This window comes from Panthera pardus, unplaced genomic scaffold, assembly GCF_024362965.1.
Source record: "Panthera pardus isolate Hobbes unplaced genomic scaffold, ASM2436296v1 HiC_scaffold_2, whole genome shotgun sequence".
NCBI lineage: Eukaryota > Metazoa > Chordata > Mammalia > Carnivora > Felidae > Panthera > Panthera pardus.
In genome coordinates, this window is record NW_026526765.1 from 31,436,830 (window position 1) to 31,455,344 (window position 18,515).

At 37.9% G+C, this 18,515-nt stretch overlaps 1 protein-coding gene across 5 annotated transcripts in view; it reads right to left on the reverse strand.

Annotated features, from left to right (window-relative positions):
* FYB1 (FYN binding protein 1) overlaps positions 1-18,515 on the reverse strand; it is a 164,122-nt gene that overhangs the window by 30,849 nt on the left and 114,758 nt on the right. For all 5 annotated transcript variants that reach the window (XR_008423687.1, XM_053906950.1, XM_019464226.2 and 2 more), the window contains exons 4-8: positions 8,127-8,173; positions 5,893-5,912; positions 5,416-5,450; positions 4,328-4,448; positions 207-366 (exon numbers count right to left, since the gene is read on the reverse strand). Coding sequence is in view for 4 of the 5 variants with exons in the window: in XM_053906950.1 (XP_053762925.1) it covers positions 207-366; positions 4,328-4,448; positions 5,416-5,450; positions 5,893-5,912; positions 8,127-8,173 (383 nt within the window). In the remaining variant the exon portion in view is untranslated. The remainder of the gene's footprint in view (positions 1-206; positions 367-4,327; positions 4,449-5,415; positions 5,451-5,892; positions 5,913-8,126; positions 8,174-18,515) is intronic.

Here is an 18,515-nt window from a genome sequence, read left to right on the forward strand (position 1 = left end):
TTTGTTTCTCCCTGGAATAAAACAAATATTTACACTGTTCCCCAGTAAAAAGACAATGCAGATGAAATGAAGGTATGTCAATGTCATTTTCAATCTTCCTATTTTTGTCCACCCTGTAAAATACTCCTAACTTAACAGAATGTCTTAAAAAAGAAAACAACAACAACAACAACATTTGGAGATGTCATAGGAAAATTTGTACTCACATGACCCCCTGGCGGTTCTGCCCAGCCATTTTCCTTCAGGGTTGTCTGTGATGCGGATTATTTCAATTTGCTCTCCTTGCTTGAAGCTCAGTTCATTCTTTCCTCCTTTGACATCACAGCAAGCTTTTGCTTGATGGATGACTTGAATAGGGCCTGTTAGCTGCAAAGAAGGGGGGACATCACAATAGGCTTCCTTACTCTTCGGAAAATCTTTTAGGAATGGAGTTTTGAAAGCAACTTGCCGACCAGCCTATTTACAACATTTATGGTTTGAATTAGACACTGAAGGTGAATATCATCTAACGAATGTTCTTATAAGACGTGGTAGGGGAAAATCACAGTGGTGAGGCAGAACCAGCAAAGGACAGGTAAGCATGTGCTTGGGGTCCAGGAGAGAGTAGCAGTCATCTGTTGACCTTAGAAATCTGTGAAAGGGTTGCAGAGGAAGCCACTAATAACGGAATACGATTTATGTAAGACAATACACACTGGATGCCATGGTTTTTATGGGATATGATGGTGGTCTGCTTGGTAGATGGAGGTTTTTCCATGTTTGCATTGTGTAGTTATTCTGATGGCTATTTTCAGGCTTCAAACAGCAGAGGGAAGGGAAGATGGTGAGTGGTTGTGGGCTACACTTATGGGAGAAGCATTTTTTTTTTCTTTCTTTCTTTCTTTCTTTCTTTCTTTCTTTCTTTCTTTCTTTCTTTCTTTCCTTCCTTCCTTCCTTCCTTCCTTCCTTCCTTCCTTCCTTCCTTCTTTCACCTTGCGGTGTTGTCTGTCTATAAACTTAGAGTAGACATTACCTGCTATAAACAAGATAACATTCTAGAAATAGCTTTGTAAATAAAAAATAGCAAACAAGTGTTATGTGAAGTTTTAACTTTTTATTTATTTTACTTTTTAAAATGTTTATCTATTTATTTTTGAGAGGGAGGGAGGGAGAGAGAGAGAGAGTACAAGCATGAGCAGGGCAGACAGAGAAAATCCCAAGCAGGCTCCACAATGTTAGCACAGAGCTCAGAGCAGGGTTCAATCCCACGAACTCGTGAGATCGTGACCTGACCAAAAATCAAGAGTTGGACACTTAACTGACTGAGCTACCCAGATGCCCCTGTTATGTGAGGTTTTTCAACTTAATATCCTGGATAGTATAGTGGTTTCTTGACAGCAGAATGCAGTACTCCTCCCTTGTCTGTGGTTACATTTTCTGGGGTTTCAGCCACCCATGGTGCACCATGGTCTAGAAACAGATGATTGCCCTTCTGGCCTATTGTCAGAAGATCAGTAGTGGCCTAATGCTATGTCATAACGCCTAAGTCATTCACCTCACTTCATCTCATCAAGTGGGAATTTTATTGTCTCACGTCATCATAAGAAGGGTGAGTGGAGGACAGTAAGATATTTTGAGAGAAGCAGATGGACCACATTCAATAACTTTCACTACAGGAGAGTGTTACAATTGTTCTATTTTATTGTTAGTTATTGTTCCTTTCTTCCTGTGCCTAACTTATAAATTGAGCTTTATCATAGGTATATGTGTGTAGGAAAAAACATAGTATATATAGAGTTCAGTACTATCCATGTTTTCAGGCATCCACTGGGGGTCTGGAAATGTATCCCCTTGGATAAGACGAACTACTATAATCTAGTTTAGAACATGAATCCTAAACTCCTAATCCTAAATGTGTATCTTTCCAACATAATTTCTTAGATCTTTCGATATGCAAATATGCATTGTGATTTTTGAAGTTCTGCCTCATTTTATTGAACTCATGATGCTATGAATTGTGAGACATATCATCAATTTCGTATCACTGAGAAACAGCTTAATTTAAATTATGTTACACCAATGATGTTAAGATGCATTATTTCAGAATTTTAAAATGTGAAATATTTTATACTTTAGAATTAATGAAATATGGTGCTGTGTAACAGTTCTCACATTTAATTTCTTTAATTTTAGCATGTATTAACATTTTTGTGGAAGGAATACAGCTTGTGAAGTCCTAGTCTTTACAAACCTTGAATTCATATTTTAGTGGTATGATTTCCATACTGTATTTTTTCTTACTAAGAAATTTTATTTGAGTGAATGAGTGAAACAATGCAAAATTGATTTCTCCAAAGGAAATGCAAGAAAAAACTTCACGTAACTCTTTCAAAATTACAAAGTACCTTCCTAAAAATGTGTTATGAAAAATTTTTTAAGTTTATTTATTTATTTTGAGGGGAGGGGAGCGGCAGAGAGAGAAGGACAGAGAGAATCCCAAGCAGGCTCTGCACTGTCAGCACAGAGTCCAACATGGGGCTGTAACTCACAAACTGTGAGATCATGACCTGACCTGAAAGCAAGAGTCAGACACTTAACTGACTGAGCCATGCAGGTGCCCCTGTTATGAAGACTTTTTTTAAGAAATTAATTTTTCATATTTGCCACTTGGAATATATGAACATTGGTACCCATACGTCTGTATGAGTTAAATGTCTTAACATTCATATTTATTCATACCTAATTTTACTTATATATAGTAGGCTTTTTCAAAATTTAATGAGAACTTTGGTAGATATAGTGCCTTATGTACGTTATTTTATTTAATTCCACAACAAACTTTCAGGAGAGATACCATTTATTCTAAGAATAAGAATCTGAGATTCAAAGACATAAGAATCTGAGATTTAAACAAGTTTAATAATATGCCCACAATCACATAATTCACATGTACAACTGGAATTTGAATCCACATCTGTCCACTTGACTCTAAGCTGCTTTATGTTTTTCTTGCACCATGCTGTTGAACCTTTCTTTTTTTTTTTTTTAATTTTTTTTAACATCTATTTATTTTTGAGACAGAGAGAGACAAAGCATGAACGGGGGAGGGTCAGAGAGAGAGGGAGACACAGAATCTGAAACAGGCTCCAGGCTCTGAGCGGTCAGCACAGAGCCTGACGCGGGGCTCGAACTCATGGACCGCGAGATCATGACCTGAGCCGAAGTCAGACGCTCAACCGACTGAGCCACCCAGGCGCCCCGAACCTTTCTTTTAATACAACAAATATACTGGGGAGTTATATAGAAATCAAAATTTTTATAGCTGAAACCATATATTAAATGTTCCAGGGGAATTAAATGTTTAAAAGAACCTTGACATGAGTCTTTTTTATAGTGAAGAATAGTTCGGTAATACAGTCACCTTATGTATAGCTGACACACCAGACCCATGCCAGATGGGCCATATCATCAAAGACAGTGTAGACAAAAGAGGATAGCCTACAAGCTTAGTGATGGTGGTAGAAATTTGAAATCAGGGGTCCGAAAAGAGAGAGGTCAGAAATCTAGGTGGGAAAAGAGGGATGGGAAATAGCGGGTATCAGAAGTCAACAAGTACATAAGCTAGAAATAAAGGCAAAAATGTAAGTCAGGTCTAGATACCAGCAGTGGGAGTAGTTCATAGAAACTTTATTCTGAGACAGGTCTGATTCATCCAGAGACATTTACGTCCCTTATACCATTGTGATACCTGCCTCAAGGATTCTTACGTGTGTGGTCCAAGCTCATAGTATAAGTAGGTTAATAACAAATATGAAATCTTGAGAGCCAAGAAGCGTTTGAGCAATGAGTATTCACTCACTCAATCAACAGAAAATTTCCTGGGTGCCCACTAATCATAAGCCACCATATTTTATCTTATTACATTTTTAGTGCAGGGATAAGGAGGCATATTGGGTAAGATAATTACTGTTGTGAAGATAGTTACTTTTTAAAATTTTTTTTAACGTTTTATTTATTTATTTTTGAGACAGAGAGAGACAGAGCATGAACAGGGGAGGGGCAGAGAGAGAGGGAGACACAGAATCCAAAGCAGGCTCCAGGCTCTGAGCCATCAGCCCAGAGCCCGACGCGGGGCTCGAACTCATGGACCGCGAGATCGTGACCTGAGCTGAAGTCGGACGCTTAACCGACTGAGCCACCCAGGCGCCCCAAGTAGTTACTTTTTAAGGAAACAATAACTAAGTAATTCTCCCACCATGTAAGTTTTCAAGAATGGTGTGGTGTCCCTTTTGCGTGAAAATCATAGAGAGATCACTCTTTTTTTACCCATCAGCAAGCAAGCTCTTACTTTAAATTTCTTCTTTATTTCTTGTTCTTTCTTTTCTCGCTCTTTCTGTTCCTTTTTCTCCAGTTCTAGTCTCTTCTTTTCCTCCTTTTCCCTTTTTTTCTCTCTTTCTTTGGTTGCTTCTCTGTGGATAAAAATTGTTAAGTTGTTTTGGCACTTGCGAGCGTTGATGTGTTATGGCTCACATATCCAGGAGACAGTATCTCAAGTATAGACGAAGGTGAAAAGCCAGGAGTTGTCAAAATTACTGAGCGTGTGAGATTGTTCTTAAAACCAGTAGGAGGCATACAAGTGGGGATACCTGCCAAAGGCTCTGTTTCCACTTACACCCTGTGCCAGCAAGCGGAAGACACTGCGTATATATAAAGACCCTGTTCTTTCTGCATATGGGCATGAATAGAATTGATCTCTGCCCCCCCCCCCCCCCCCCTTCACGTGCATGCACTCCCAGGTACAGGGCATGCACATGGACATACATGCAAACCTTAGCTCAGAAACTTTAGTGAGAATTCATTGCTTAAGAACTAGGTAGAGCAAATTAAGATATTTGAATCAACAAGAGAGAAAATAACATATTTCTTTCTCCTTTCACTCATTTTCCAAGAAATTTCTTAGTCCTGGGCTATGGGGAAGCCTGTTTTGGAGCTATTCTTTTAAACATCTTTCTGCTGTAGCAGGTTGACACTTTGTCATCTGATGCTGTGGTAAATTATTTCTCAGAGCACCCTGGTGAGGTGGAGCACTGCCTCGATGGGGGAGTTGTAACATACAAATGAATTCATTTGCCCAAGGACACACTGAGAACAAGAAATACAGATTCCTAGCTCCGTGATTCCCTGCCTGTGGTCTATCCAGTAGCTGCAAGTCTCTGGCCTCTCACAGAACAACATTTTTAAGAGTCTTCCATGAAATTCTTAGGCAAATAAAGAATCTTTAGTCCTTTGTATTGAAATAAAGGTTATCATTATATGCCAGTCATTTGAACAATAAAGCTTTTTCCCCTTAGTGTTGAATATCCATCTATTCTCCCTCATACAAATCATAATATTCATTTTAGGCAGAAAAATCACGGTAAAAAATGTAACCCATACATGTCTTCATAGGTTTCTCCTTCACTGTCTTGTTCCTGCCAAGAAAAACATTAATAATGATTAATTTTAATTCCTAAAAAAGGGAACATACACATATTACATTGATCAAATACGTAGTAAAACAATCATAAATGTAAGTGTATGTAAATTTGTCTTGCTTAAAATATTTTTTCCCTTAAAGAGATACACTGGAAAAGTAAGCACAAAAAGATCTTATTTTATATTCTGCTATATAATTCAGATGTCCAGCCAGACTTAAGTTTACGTTCAGTGCTAAAAAATTACTGTGAGTCAATGTAATGTTTGGTGTTTAATGTCCCAAGAATTTTAGATGAAGTAATATTATAAATTGAAAAATATCATTATTACCCATAACAATTTTGATTTGCTGGTTTATATCAATAGAACATAAATCACAGGAATGGTTAAATATTTTAGTTAAGCAATATAATATAAGAAGGGGGAAAAAAAACTGACCTCATCTAGGTTTCCAGTACCTAAAATGTTTTAAAAAAAGAATAAAATTCAATATACTTTAATTAAAAAGCAGTTTACTACAGAATTATTAGACATAATCTATCCAAAACTGTTCATAATTTAACAACTTCTGCTCTATAAAACACATAGAAGTACAAAATAGAATATGTGGTTTAGATCTTTACTATGGCCTCTTTGATACTTATAATTTAATTGTAAAACCATTTCATTGGCTTTCATAAAATAACACAAAAGCCAAAAAATAATGAAGACATTTTAACCTCTTTGTGAAAGGCATGCACATTTGCTTTTGTGGGCTAATGTGGAACAAAGGTATTACCAGAAAATCACAACTGGTTTGTTCTTTTTGACTTATTTGTTCCCAAGGATTTGTTTCCATGTATCAAGAAAATAAAGTTAATTAAGTTTTTTTTTAAACTGATAGCTTCTTCTTCTTCTTCTTCTTCTTTTTTTTTAATGTTTACTTATTTTTGAGAGAGAGAGAAAGAGAGCACAAGCAGGGGAGGGGCAGAGAGAGAGAGGGAGACACAGAATCTGCAGCAGGCTTCAGGCTCCAGGCTCTGAGCTGTCAGCACAGAGCCCAATGCAGGGCTCAAACCCACCATGAGATCATGACCTGAGTTGAAGTAGGATGGACGCTTAACCCACTGAGCCATTTAGGTGCCCCAAAGTTAATTTTTTTAAAAAAGATCCTTTACTATCCAAGTGTTTAGTAGTATCACCTAATTATTAGATATTAAGACATAATCTAGAGCAACAATAATAAAAACAGTGTGGGGTTGGTACAGAAACACATAGACCAATGAAATACAGCAGAAAACTCAGAGACGGATGCATAAATTTACGTATACTCTTTCATACACATGTATTGCCCACACAAATACACACACATACGTGCATAGACATATACACACCTGTAGAGTTAATGGAATATAAAGATGGCATTAGAAGTTATTGAGAAAATGATGGATTTCGGAATATGGTAATGGGAAAAATGGTTCCCTAGGTGAGGCAATAAATCTGGATTTCTACTAATTCCTCAAAGGTGGACTGCAAATATAAGGAGAAAAGACTCAAATATAAGGGATAAAGTTCATAGAATAAAGAGGAAGATAATAGTTTTATTTTTTAGGGATAGGACTCCTTAAGTAAAACTTTAAAACAAATTACAATGCAGAGTTTAATTAATTTGATTATATCAAAATTTATTTATGTTCAGTGATGGGAAGCTTGGGTTAATTGACAATGGATAGGATGAGAGAAGACAGTTGCAATTTCTGCAACCGACATGAGATTAATATCTGAAATTCAGAGGTGCTCCTGAAAGTCAGCCAGGAAAGGATACCAACTCTAAGAAAAAAGTGGTCAAAGGATATGAAGTGGCAAGTTACAGAAGAGGAAAACACAAAGGCCAATACACAACTGAAGTACCCAGACTCAACTGCAAGCAGAGATATGACAATGAAGTGAGATATTATTTTATACATATAAGACTCAAAACAATTGGAAAGCTAAATAATACCAGGCACTGGTGAAAGGTAGGCATCTTGGAATCTTCATGCCCTGCTGATGTGAATACACACAGATGCAGCTTTTCTGGAGAGCACTCTAGTCCTAATTCCATAGTACTAGAATATTCCATGAATATTCCATAGCTTACAAACAGCCATTCCACTACTAGATATATATACTTTAAAGAAAGCCTCTTGGAGGTCCACATGGAAATACGGACCAGAATGTACACTGAATTATTATTTGTAAGTACCAGTGAACTGGAAGTAAAATGCAAATGCATAGGATACATATCATGGAGTACTGTACAGTAGTTAACAAATTAAATATACATATAGCAACATGGGTGGGACCCGTAAAACATATTATGCTGAGTGTAAAAAAAAAAGAGCAGAGTGAGTTCTAACATACTGTTTATGTAAATTCAAATATATACACACATACAACAGTATGCAAAGAATATGTACAAACAGACACACACACACATTAAATGTATTAAAATATTTGTCTCTGGTAAGGGAAGCAGAGGAAAGGGAAGGGATCATGGAGATAAAAGGGAATACACACATAAGTAAAACAAGAGAGTGGTTTTGCAGGGACCAGTGATGACAATGGCCCAATAATGATCCTATCCAAATGATTAACTCACACTTCTGTATCTGAGGTAACAAATAAATAAATAAAATATCTTTGTCTCTTACCATCAGAGTGCATGACACTATCTTGATTTTCTTCATTTACAGCGCTTCTGAAAACAAGAAAGAAGAAAAAGTAAAAATGGAGCAAATAGATGCTCGCCGTACAATGAAAAAGGAAAAAGACTAAAAGGATCATATTTTAAATTATTCTTTTGTCTTTAACTTCAGCTCTGATTTAAAACTTCAGAAGTTATTAGAATGAGCTTTAGCCTCATATTTATGCTGCTACTGAGGCAAAAAAAAAAAAAAAGAATAGGGGAGCTTGAGGACAATTCTGTCCATTCACAGTGGACACATATAATCAATCCATTGCCTCAGGGTAGTAATATGTCTTCTGTTAAAATGGAAGTATATAAATAATTCAATTCTGGGATTCTGAAGGCATTTGACTGGTTTTATGGTATAGATGCCAAAGAGAATCAGTTCTAATCCTTGACTCCTTCTTTCCAGAGGTTCTCCTTCTGGCTTTACTTCCATCATTTGTGTCTTGGACTCTAAGTGTCACTGCACTCCAATTGCTCTTCACAGTTATCAGTACCTGGGCCCCACAAATCCCTAATGATTGATGGAACCATCTATATTTTCTATTTTTTATTCTCAGGTTGATTAGCATAGCTGGAGAAAACTGCCATTTCACTGATTCTGGATATTACAAATAATTGACATTCGATCTCAACTTTATCCTCAACACTCTTCTGTAATTTCATATACCTTTTCCTAATGAACCTTCTTTCCCATCATCCTTCTCAAAGGCTATTCAAAACCGTCACTACTTTCCTTAAATCTCCTGTCCCTCTCATCTCCCCTATAACCAGATGATCTTGTTTCTTATTTCACAGATAATAGAGCAAGAAAATATATTCTCTTTAGAAAATATATTCTTAAGAAAATATATTCCTTTAACCCAAACTTATGCTTACCTGCTATCTACCAAAGTTCCTTCCACCTGTGTTCTGAATTCTATCTAAATTATCAGTGTTTTGCCCCATTTCTTTCTTCTGTATGTCATTGTATCTTTTATATTATTATTATTATTCTTCTACTTTCATTTCCCATTCCTAAATATCTCATACTTTGCTTTCTCTCTCAGCCCCAGTTACTCTCATTCATAAAGTCCAAAATCTTCTCTTTACCTTTCTCAATTCTCCACATTACCACAGATACAGATAGTCCTTTCTTTCCCAGCCAACATGGAGAAGGCTGTATGGGCTCACAGACTGGACTTCTTTTTCTCTTGCTCATTTCTTCATGACTACGTTCTGGCTTCTTTTGCCAATCCTTCGCTGAAACCACTCTTAAAGAACTTACTTACCAAATCCACTGGATACCTCTCCATGATAATCTTACATGATTACTTTGTGGCCCTTAACAATATTGGCCATTTTGCTTTCCTGGAGTCTCTTTTGTTTCCGTAAGAGATCTCTCCCGGCTCACTTGTGTTTCTAACCACCATCCCACAATTTCCTTTGTGGGTTTACTTGCCTCTGACTTCCCCCTTTAAGTGATGATATTCCTTTGTGTTCTGGTCTTGGTTTCCTTTCTTTTTCCACTCTACCCCTGTCCCTGAATGGCCTCACATATGCCCACAGCTGCACTTATTCTCTTAGTGTTGGTGACTTCCGTATTGACATCTCCAGGGCCGGCCTCTCTTCCGAGTTTCAGACTCACATACACACATCTTGGATATTCCACAGCCAGTGCTACATTAACATCGCAGAAACAGAGGCTTTCCTCTTCTGTCCCAGCACAAACCTGTTTTTCCTACTAGGTTTCTTATCTTAGTGAATGGCACCACGATTCCACATATCCACCTAAGCCTTAAAGGCATTCTCTTGCTCACTCTTCTTCAGTCCCTTACCAAATTAATCATGTTCTGTCAGTTCCATATATTTAATGTCTCCTCTAATTCACGGCCCCACTCTCCATCTCTCTCCTCTTTCCTGGTGGACAGGGGAACAGAGTTCTATTATCGCTAGTGTGGACTCTTGCAGTAGCCATCTGCCTTGGCTTCCAGTGATGAGCATTGCTCTCCATCTTCTCCATCCTTACAGTCCCTTCTCCACACCACTGCCAACATTTTCTAATGCAGATGTGATCATATCACTCTCATGTTCACTACTCAAGCCACTTAAAGAACCCAAGAGATGCTGGTTACAAAGCCAACCCCATTGAAGAATCTGGGCTGGAAATGCCTCGTTATCCCTTAGATCATCAAACAAGCTCGGTGGGCACACTTGAGGCTCAGGAAGAATTGTCATAGATACGTGTCTCAGTCTCCACCCGGGATGGTAAACATATGTGGTCATCGATTGTTGATCCAATAAACTTACTTTTTAAACAAATTGAAATTTAAAAATTTAACTTATATATGCTTAGCTTTTAATTTAGGTTAAGTGTAAAGGCCCAATTAATCAATTCATTAACTTGATGGTGACAAGACGCTTGTTTCCCTTAGTGATTTTTTTTTTTTAGTCCTTGAAAAATTCAGAATAAAACACAGAAATGATGCAGTAAGTCAAACCCGTGGTACAAAAATTTGTGAAACAAGTTTTACAGTCATGGGGACAATGAACCTATGTTCAATATTATTTATTTATTTACTTATTTATTTACTTACAAATGTTTACTTATTTTTGAGAGAGAAAGAGAGAGTGAGAGAAAGAGAGAACACAAGCAGGGGAGGGGCAGGGAGAGAAAGACACAGAATCCTAAGCAGGCTCCAGGCTCCGAGCTGTCACTGCAGAGCCCAACATGGGGCTCAAACTCACAAACCGTGAGATCATGACCTGAGCTGACATCAGATTGCCAACTGACTGAGCCACCCAGGTGCCCCAGTGTTCAATATTTTAAATATTTGTAATATTTAAGATATTTGTTACACTAGCAAATATTTAATTAGATGTGTCAAACTAAAATTTGTTATTTAGACTTTTTAGTGTAGTTGAAAAGTATGGATTCGTGTCAATATTGAGTGTCAATGTCTTCTCATAACAAAAAAGGAGAGTCAACCAGACTTTACAGCCTCCTGATAAAAGAATATACCATCACCTAGGAAGTAATCTGACCAAAGAAACTAGAACTAAATTTGGTCAAGCTACCTTTACCTCCAACTACCAATTTATAGGAAATAGAGGAACATACAAGCTAAACTATAGGAAAGCATTCAGCAAGATCTAGACTATGGATAATTATAGTCCCCTCAAAGAGCTTGATTTCTTCAACAAATAAATTGCAATAAATAGATAAATATAGTTATAGAGGGTAGACTAGTAGCTTCAAAGAGAATTACCAACGTATAAGCCAATGAAAATGTGCAGACTTTATATGGATTCTTCTTCAAACAAATTTAAAAAACCATACACACACTCAATTTAAGAGACAACTGGAAATTTGAACATGGACTTGATTTTTATATTACTATATAAAGTCTAATTTTTAGGGATACCTACTAAAATATTTATGAATATTTGGTATTAGCTTCAAAATAATATGAAAGAGGGAAGTGGGTAGGGGTATTGATGAAACAAGACTAGTGATAAATTTATAATTGTTGAAGTTGGTGTAGGGGACATGGAGGTTCAGTTTACTCTTCTCTCTGCCTTTTACATATTCACCTTTTATAAGTTTTTTCAAACTAAATATGCTTCTTAAAAAATATAAGAAAAATCCCATAGAAAATACAAGTGAACATTTAAGAGAACTGGATGTGCTTTAACAGATTTGTAAGAGTCACTTAAGTTCTTGAGAGGATTTGCAGTTATTAAATTTGTTCAGTCAGGTTTTTGAAATGCTTAAAAAAATTCAATATATAGATTTATCCATGCAACATAAAACATGTAAGGGGGTAATTAAAACTGAATTTTTTAACGTAAGTATCCATTTGAAAGAATTTAACCTGAGTTGTCTAATCATTAATCAATGATCCCCCTGAAAGTAATTGTTCTTATTAAATAAAAATTACTAGATGTATAAATAAGATAGCAAGTTATATTATGTGAACTTAAGTACCTAAAATAAATTAGACTTTTGCCTCATTAACTTTAATGAATTGAGTATTAATTAAAAGCACAAGACATAAATACCTTAGACGTCAAAATATATTGACATTCTACAGAATAAAATTTACAGCCCTTTCATGGTATACAAAGTTCTTATGCCCAGCCCTATTCTTTTACAGTTTTGTTTTTCCTGTTTCTTCTTCCTTTTTTAAAAAATAGTTTTTAATGTTTATTTTTGAAATAGAAACAGAGACAGAGGGTGAGTGGGGGAGGGGCAGAGAGAGAGGGAGACACAGAATCCGAAGCAGGCTCCAGGCTCTGAACTGTCAGCACAGAACCCAACGTGGGGCTTGAACTCATGAATCATGAGATCATGACTTGAGCTAAGTCAGACGCTTAACCAACTGAGCCACCCCAGCGGCTATTTCTTCTTCTCTCATCTTCTTTTCATGTATTAATACCGACTCACTCTCTGAACACTCTCTGGTTTCTTGTTGCTCTGTGCTTAGCTCGCTTTCTTTTCCTTTTCTAGGATAATCTTTCTTCTCATCATCTGCTTATGGCCCTCCTTCATCTTTAAGGCTCTGTTTAAACATTCCCTCCTCTGTGAAGTTATCTCTGATGCCTTAAGCCCACATGGTTGCTGCTTCGATGTGTCATACATTGCTTCATTATACTGATTATTCTGTGTTACTATAATTATAAAGCAATTGCTTGCAAGTGTCTCTTCCTACTATGAGACTATAATCCCCTTGATGAAAGAGATTGCCACTTTGCTAGTTTATTATTAGTTTATTATTATTATATTATTATTATTATGACTGACTATCATTTTTAGAAAGCTATTAGAATAATTCCAGTCATGAATAAGACTTTGATTTTTTGTGATGAATTAATTTTGTCCCCATTAACTTTTGTTATGAAAGTGAATTGTTTATTATCATTAAAAAAATTTTTTTTAATGTTTATTTATTTTTGAGAGTGAGAGAGAGACAGAGTGTGAGTGGGGGAGGGACAGAGAGAGAGGGAGACACAGGATTGGAAGCAGGCTCCAGGCTCTGAGCTGTCAGCACAGAGCCCAATGTGGGGCTCGAACTCACGAACCGCGAGATCATGACCTGAGCCAAAGTCGGACACATAACCGACTGAGCCACCCAGGCGCCCCTGTTTATTATCATTTTTGAAAAAAAAAATTAAGTCAAAAGGACTACTGGACTTGCAGCTTACTTCCTAAAACACTTGGGTGGATGAGTAACAAATATGTGCAGAATGGAGAGTAGCTGCATAGCACTTTCATACATATGCGGCTGCACGTTTATACAAACCATTAATCACTTACAGATAATGTTTGCATGCACACATTGGTTCATAGACCTAACACGATAGCGTGTAGATGTTAGTTTACATAAGTCTGAATTCACCATCTATAACATGCAAATGTTCAATAGATATGAAATCGTATAAGAATGAAAGTGAAGAATAAAAGGGAAAAACACGAGGTAGGTGAATGTCATGAATAAACCGAGATTAAACTGTTGCCGGGTCGAAAGGGTGGCTCAGTCAGTTAAGCCTCGACTTTGGGTCAGGTCATAGTCTCAAGGTTTGTGAGTTCAAGCCCTGCATTGGGCCCCTCGCTGTCAGCACGGAGCGCACTTCAGATCCTCTGTCCCCCTCTGTCTCTACCCCTCCCCGGCTCATTCTCTTTCTCTCTCTTTCTAATAAATAAGTAAAAACTTTAAAAAAATAGTCACCAATTATTTAAAAAACAAAAAAATAGTGCTGCAGGCTCTGAGAAACTCTGCCCCTGGAGGCAAACAATGAAACCAGTCACAACCCATAGTGGCACAGACTGTAAGCAGAGGGAGCAGGTAAAGGAGAAGAAAAGGAAGTTTATCGGTTGTTATAACCCTGTGTCTGTTCACGAGGACCTCTCACGAGTTCTTTAGTTTCACACTGTGGCGTGCAGAATTACATAGGAAAGGCAAAGTTAACTCAGTATCAGGTCCATCATTTTTAGAAAGCTCTAATGTGCTCTATTTCCTGACTTAAAGATGTAAAGCTGTTGACCTTTATATCTTATTTGCTATTCATGACTTTAGCTTTTAATTGTTGGTTTTGTTTGTGTTTTTTAAAGAAGAAAGTCACACAACACTTTGTTCTATACCTGCTGTTGCTGAGAATAAAATCTCTGTGAACTTTTCTCTGGAACATGTCTTCCTGTATTGAACGCAGGAGGACTTATAAAAAGTACGACTCGCTTCAGCCAGTGCTTTCTAAATGGAGCTAGGTAAGCCCACCCGGGAGTGCCCGTCTGATAGGGCAAGTCTCAAATTCCAGAGAATGTTAAGAATTTATAACTAATAAAATGTTATAATGGTGTAAGTTCTGACTTTTCGTCTGATTTTAGAGCCAATAAACTCTGAAGCTGGCTACGAGTGATCTCACAGTAAGAACTGTTGAACTTCTCCCTCTTCAAACCTTAGTCACTTCCCATTATTTATTATTTCTTATTACTTCACTTTTCCTGTCTCGTTGCTATTAATAATCATGGAATTTGTTTTGTATACCAAAATATTCAACTGTTGGTTCTGTCTTCACATGAAGAATTAGTTATGCTGTTAAAATTATAGTTAATCTGGGGCGCCTGGGTGGCTCAGTCGGTTAAGTGTCTGACTTCAGCTCAGGTCACGATCTCGCGGTCTGTGAGTTCGAGCCCCGCGTTGGGTTCTGTGCTGACAGCTCAGAGCCTGGAGCCTGCTTCCGATTCTGTGCCTCCCTCTCTCTCTGCCCCTCCCCCTTGCATGCTCTGTCTCTCTGTCTCAGAAATAAATAAACATTAAAAAAAATTAAAAAAAAATTATAGTTAATCTTTAACGATGGTGCCAAGAAACGTGTTACACAAAAAGATGTTGACCTGAACACTAATAATGATACATGAGCTCTTTCGACGGGTTTCAGTTTCTCTTCAGATGTCTGAGTAACAGCAGAAAATGTAGCTAGCTGACTTCTCACCACTAGGTGGGGAAACAGTACAATTTAAAATAAAATAGAACTTTGGTCGCAACTACTGTATTGTTAAAGATGATTATTATTTCTGATTCTCATCTGCCTCCAATCTTCTACATTCTTAAGGCATCCTGATCGGAATGATGTCATTACAAGTGTCTTCCTGGGAGGTAGGTGAAAAAGGCCACCCTATCTCCTGAAATTCCTTCCCTGATACCAATTAAAAATTCGCTTTTTTGCCTTAAGCAACACAGACTCCACCCTAGAGAAGATTGTAAACCTTTCAGTTCTTTATTCCTTTGGGAAGCCACTCCCTCACCTGAACACTACTTCCCAGTTGCTCTAGTCTTGTTTCGAGAATTCTCCCCTGGCCGCCATTATCATTTTCCTCTCTTTACTAGATCTTTCTCACTGCATACAGACACGCTGCTATTTCTTGCATCTTAAAAAAAAACAAAAAAACTCAATTCCTTTTTTCCCAGCAGTTACCGCTCCATTCATTTGCTTCCCTTTTCTCCTTGAGAAAGAGAACAACTCTTCAAATAGAGTTGTTTACCGTTGCTCTTTCCAATTCCTGTCCTTTCTTGGTCTTCTAAAGCTATTTCAGTCAAGCTCGATTCCAGGAGACTTCACCCACACTGACCTTCACAGTCCTCACTTATTTGACCTTCTGCAGCAGCTGACACAGTTATCACTGCCTTCTCCTTGGGAATACTCCCTTTACTTGGCTTCCAGGACACCACACTCTTGTTTTCTTCCTATCTTATTCGTTGTTCCTTTTTATCCCCCTTTGCTCATTTTTTCTTCTCCGAGGCTAGTAGAGTTGGAGTGCCCCAGGCCTCGGTTCTTCTCTCTAGTTATACTCACTTCCTTGGTGATTTTTTTTAAGTTTATTTATTTTGAGAGAGAGAGAGAAAAAAGTAGGGGGGCAGACAGAGAGGGAGAGAGAATCCCAAGCAAGCTCCGCACTGTCAGCGCAACCCACAAACCGGGCGATCATGACCTGAGCCGAAATCGGGAGTCGGACACTTAACCGACTGAGACACCCAGCCGCCTCATTTCCTTGGTGATTCGAAGTCTCATGATTCTAAGTGGGGAATATATGCCTATGACTCCCTGATTTATTATGTTTTTAAACGAGAACTTTCTCCTAAACTCTTCACTTCTTATACCCAATTACCGCCTCAATATCTCCACTTGGATGTTTAAAAGATCCTCAAGCTTAAAGTAGCCATGACTTCTTGATCTTCCCCACTCCCAAACCTGCTCATTTTTAGCCTCTCTCATTTCAGTTGAAGGAAACATCATCCTTATAGTTGCTCGAGGCAAAAACCCCGCAGCCCTCTTTGATTCTCCTTTCCCTTCAGACCCCAGATCCAAATTCTGTTGTCTCTACCTTCAAAATATATTCAGAATCTGGACACCTCTCTCCATCTCCACTGCCACCATTTTGATTACAGCTATCACGATATCGTGTCTGTCTTTCAGCAATATCTGCCTGACTAGTGTCTCTGTTTCATTTGCCTACTGTCTCTTTTCATACAGTTGTTAAGGTGATCTTGATAAAACATAATTTAAAACATCACTGCTCTGCTCGACCTTTTTCAGTGGTTATCATTCCACTTAGAAGAACCACGATGTCAGCCATGACCGGCAAGGCCCTACACAAGCTAAATCTTTTCCTACTCTTCCTTTCCTTGCTCACTCTACTCCAGCTCCAGTTACCTCCTTCCTAGTCCTTGAACATTCTAGGCGTTTATTCTGTCTGTTCTCTCTGCCTGGAATGATCTTGCTTAAGCTATCCGCAAGCCTACCCCTCTCATTTCCTTGAGTCTTTGCTCAAGTATAACTGCCTATAACGGGAGCTACCCTCACCTTTCTTAAAGTTGCCACATGCTGTCCCTAACCCCACCCTCTCACTACACCACCTGACCCTGCTCTCTTTTCTCCTACCTAGTATTTCCAAACAGACTATCTCCTTGGCCTGTTTATTATTTTTGTTCTTTTTGTCTGTTGCACCCTGTTCTATGTGGGCAGGAACCTTTACTTTGTTCACTGATATTTCCTGAACTACTATTACAAAAGCACAAAGTAGTGGCTCAAAAGAACAATTCTTGAGTGAAGGTAAAAAAAAAAAAAATCTATTAGAGCTTGACCTGAGAGTGGCCTTTGACCAGTGAGGGGAGGAATGGCATTTGCAGGCTGGTAGAGAGAGCCTCTGGAAAACACCCATGCGTGTGTTTTAAAGGGTGGCAGCAGGGGGAAAAGCACAGGAACACCCCTATCTCACAATTTTACTTAAAGATTTATCCTGTAAATTTCCCTCTCACATGAAATATGAGTTTTTGAGCCTGAATATCAAGACTCATTTTGCTCTTATTTCTTCTTTGTATCTCATCTAACTTCCCCTACTTGGGGGTAAGTTTCTGACCCAGATATTTCTTCATTTTGGGATTTACTTAAGCTCTCTGATGGGAGTCTGAAAGTCTTTCACTACACACCACATTTTTACTTTAAAAAAAAATTGTAAATGTCCCTTAGCTTTCATTCACTCTAATCTCTCCATCTGACAATTAACTTTCAGATTCCCCAATAATTGTTTGTCTAGGCAGTATAACATCCAAGAAGACTCTTGTTTCTCTTCATCTTTCTCCTGAGTGTATGCATTTTGTGGAGTCAGGAACTCTTAGACGAATCCAACTTTCTAATTAGGAGTTCTTAATAGGGATGAGGTAACGCTTATTACAATTGGTGGATTTTGCTAATTTCTGATGCAAACAGTATTACAAGAAAAAAATTTGAGTCTTGTTGGTTGGAAGACCCCTTTCAACTTTTTCAAGAATTTCCTGAAAAACCTGAGAAATTGACGAGCATTCTTATAAATTTGTAGTACAGGCTATAGGACTATTCTTGAAATCCTTTCTTCTGTAAACAACTTTTTATTCCCCACCATATCAAAATGGATTCTGGAGTAGGTATGGATTCTGGAGTAGGTATGCCAAAAAGAATTAATATCGCAAGCCTGAAGCTACTCATTCTAGAAGAATCTGACACCATGATTGGCCCTTGGCTTGCATCTGGGAATTCAGCTTCTAAAAAATTCTCTACACTGATATGAAAAATTGCCTGATTGATAAGAGTGATTTGTTGTGCCTAGACTGTATAGACAATGTGACTTAGGGTGAAAACCTCCTCTCCTTCTAGAAGTCTGGTATTTCGGTAGTGAATAGGCAAAAGGTGTCTATGTGACCAACTCTCAATAAACATTTGTCTCTAATGGGCTGCCTGGGAAGCAGCATTACACATTTGCAAAGCTGGAGAAAGGAGAAATCTCAGCATGTCCCTCCCAGGCACAGAAGGACAGTGTCACTGTGATAAATCTTAGCCG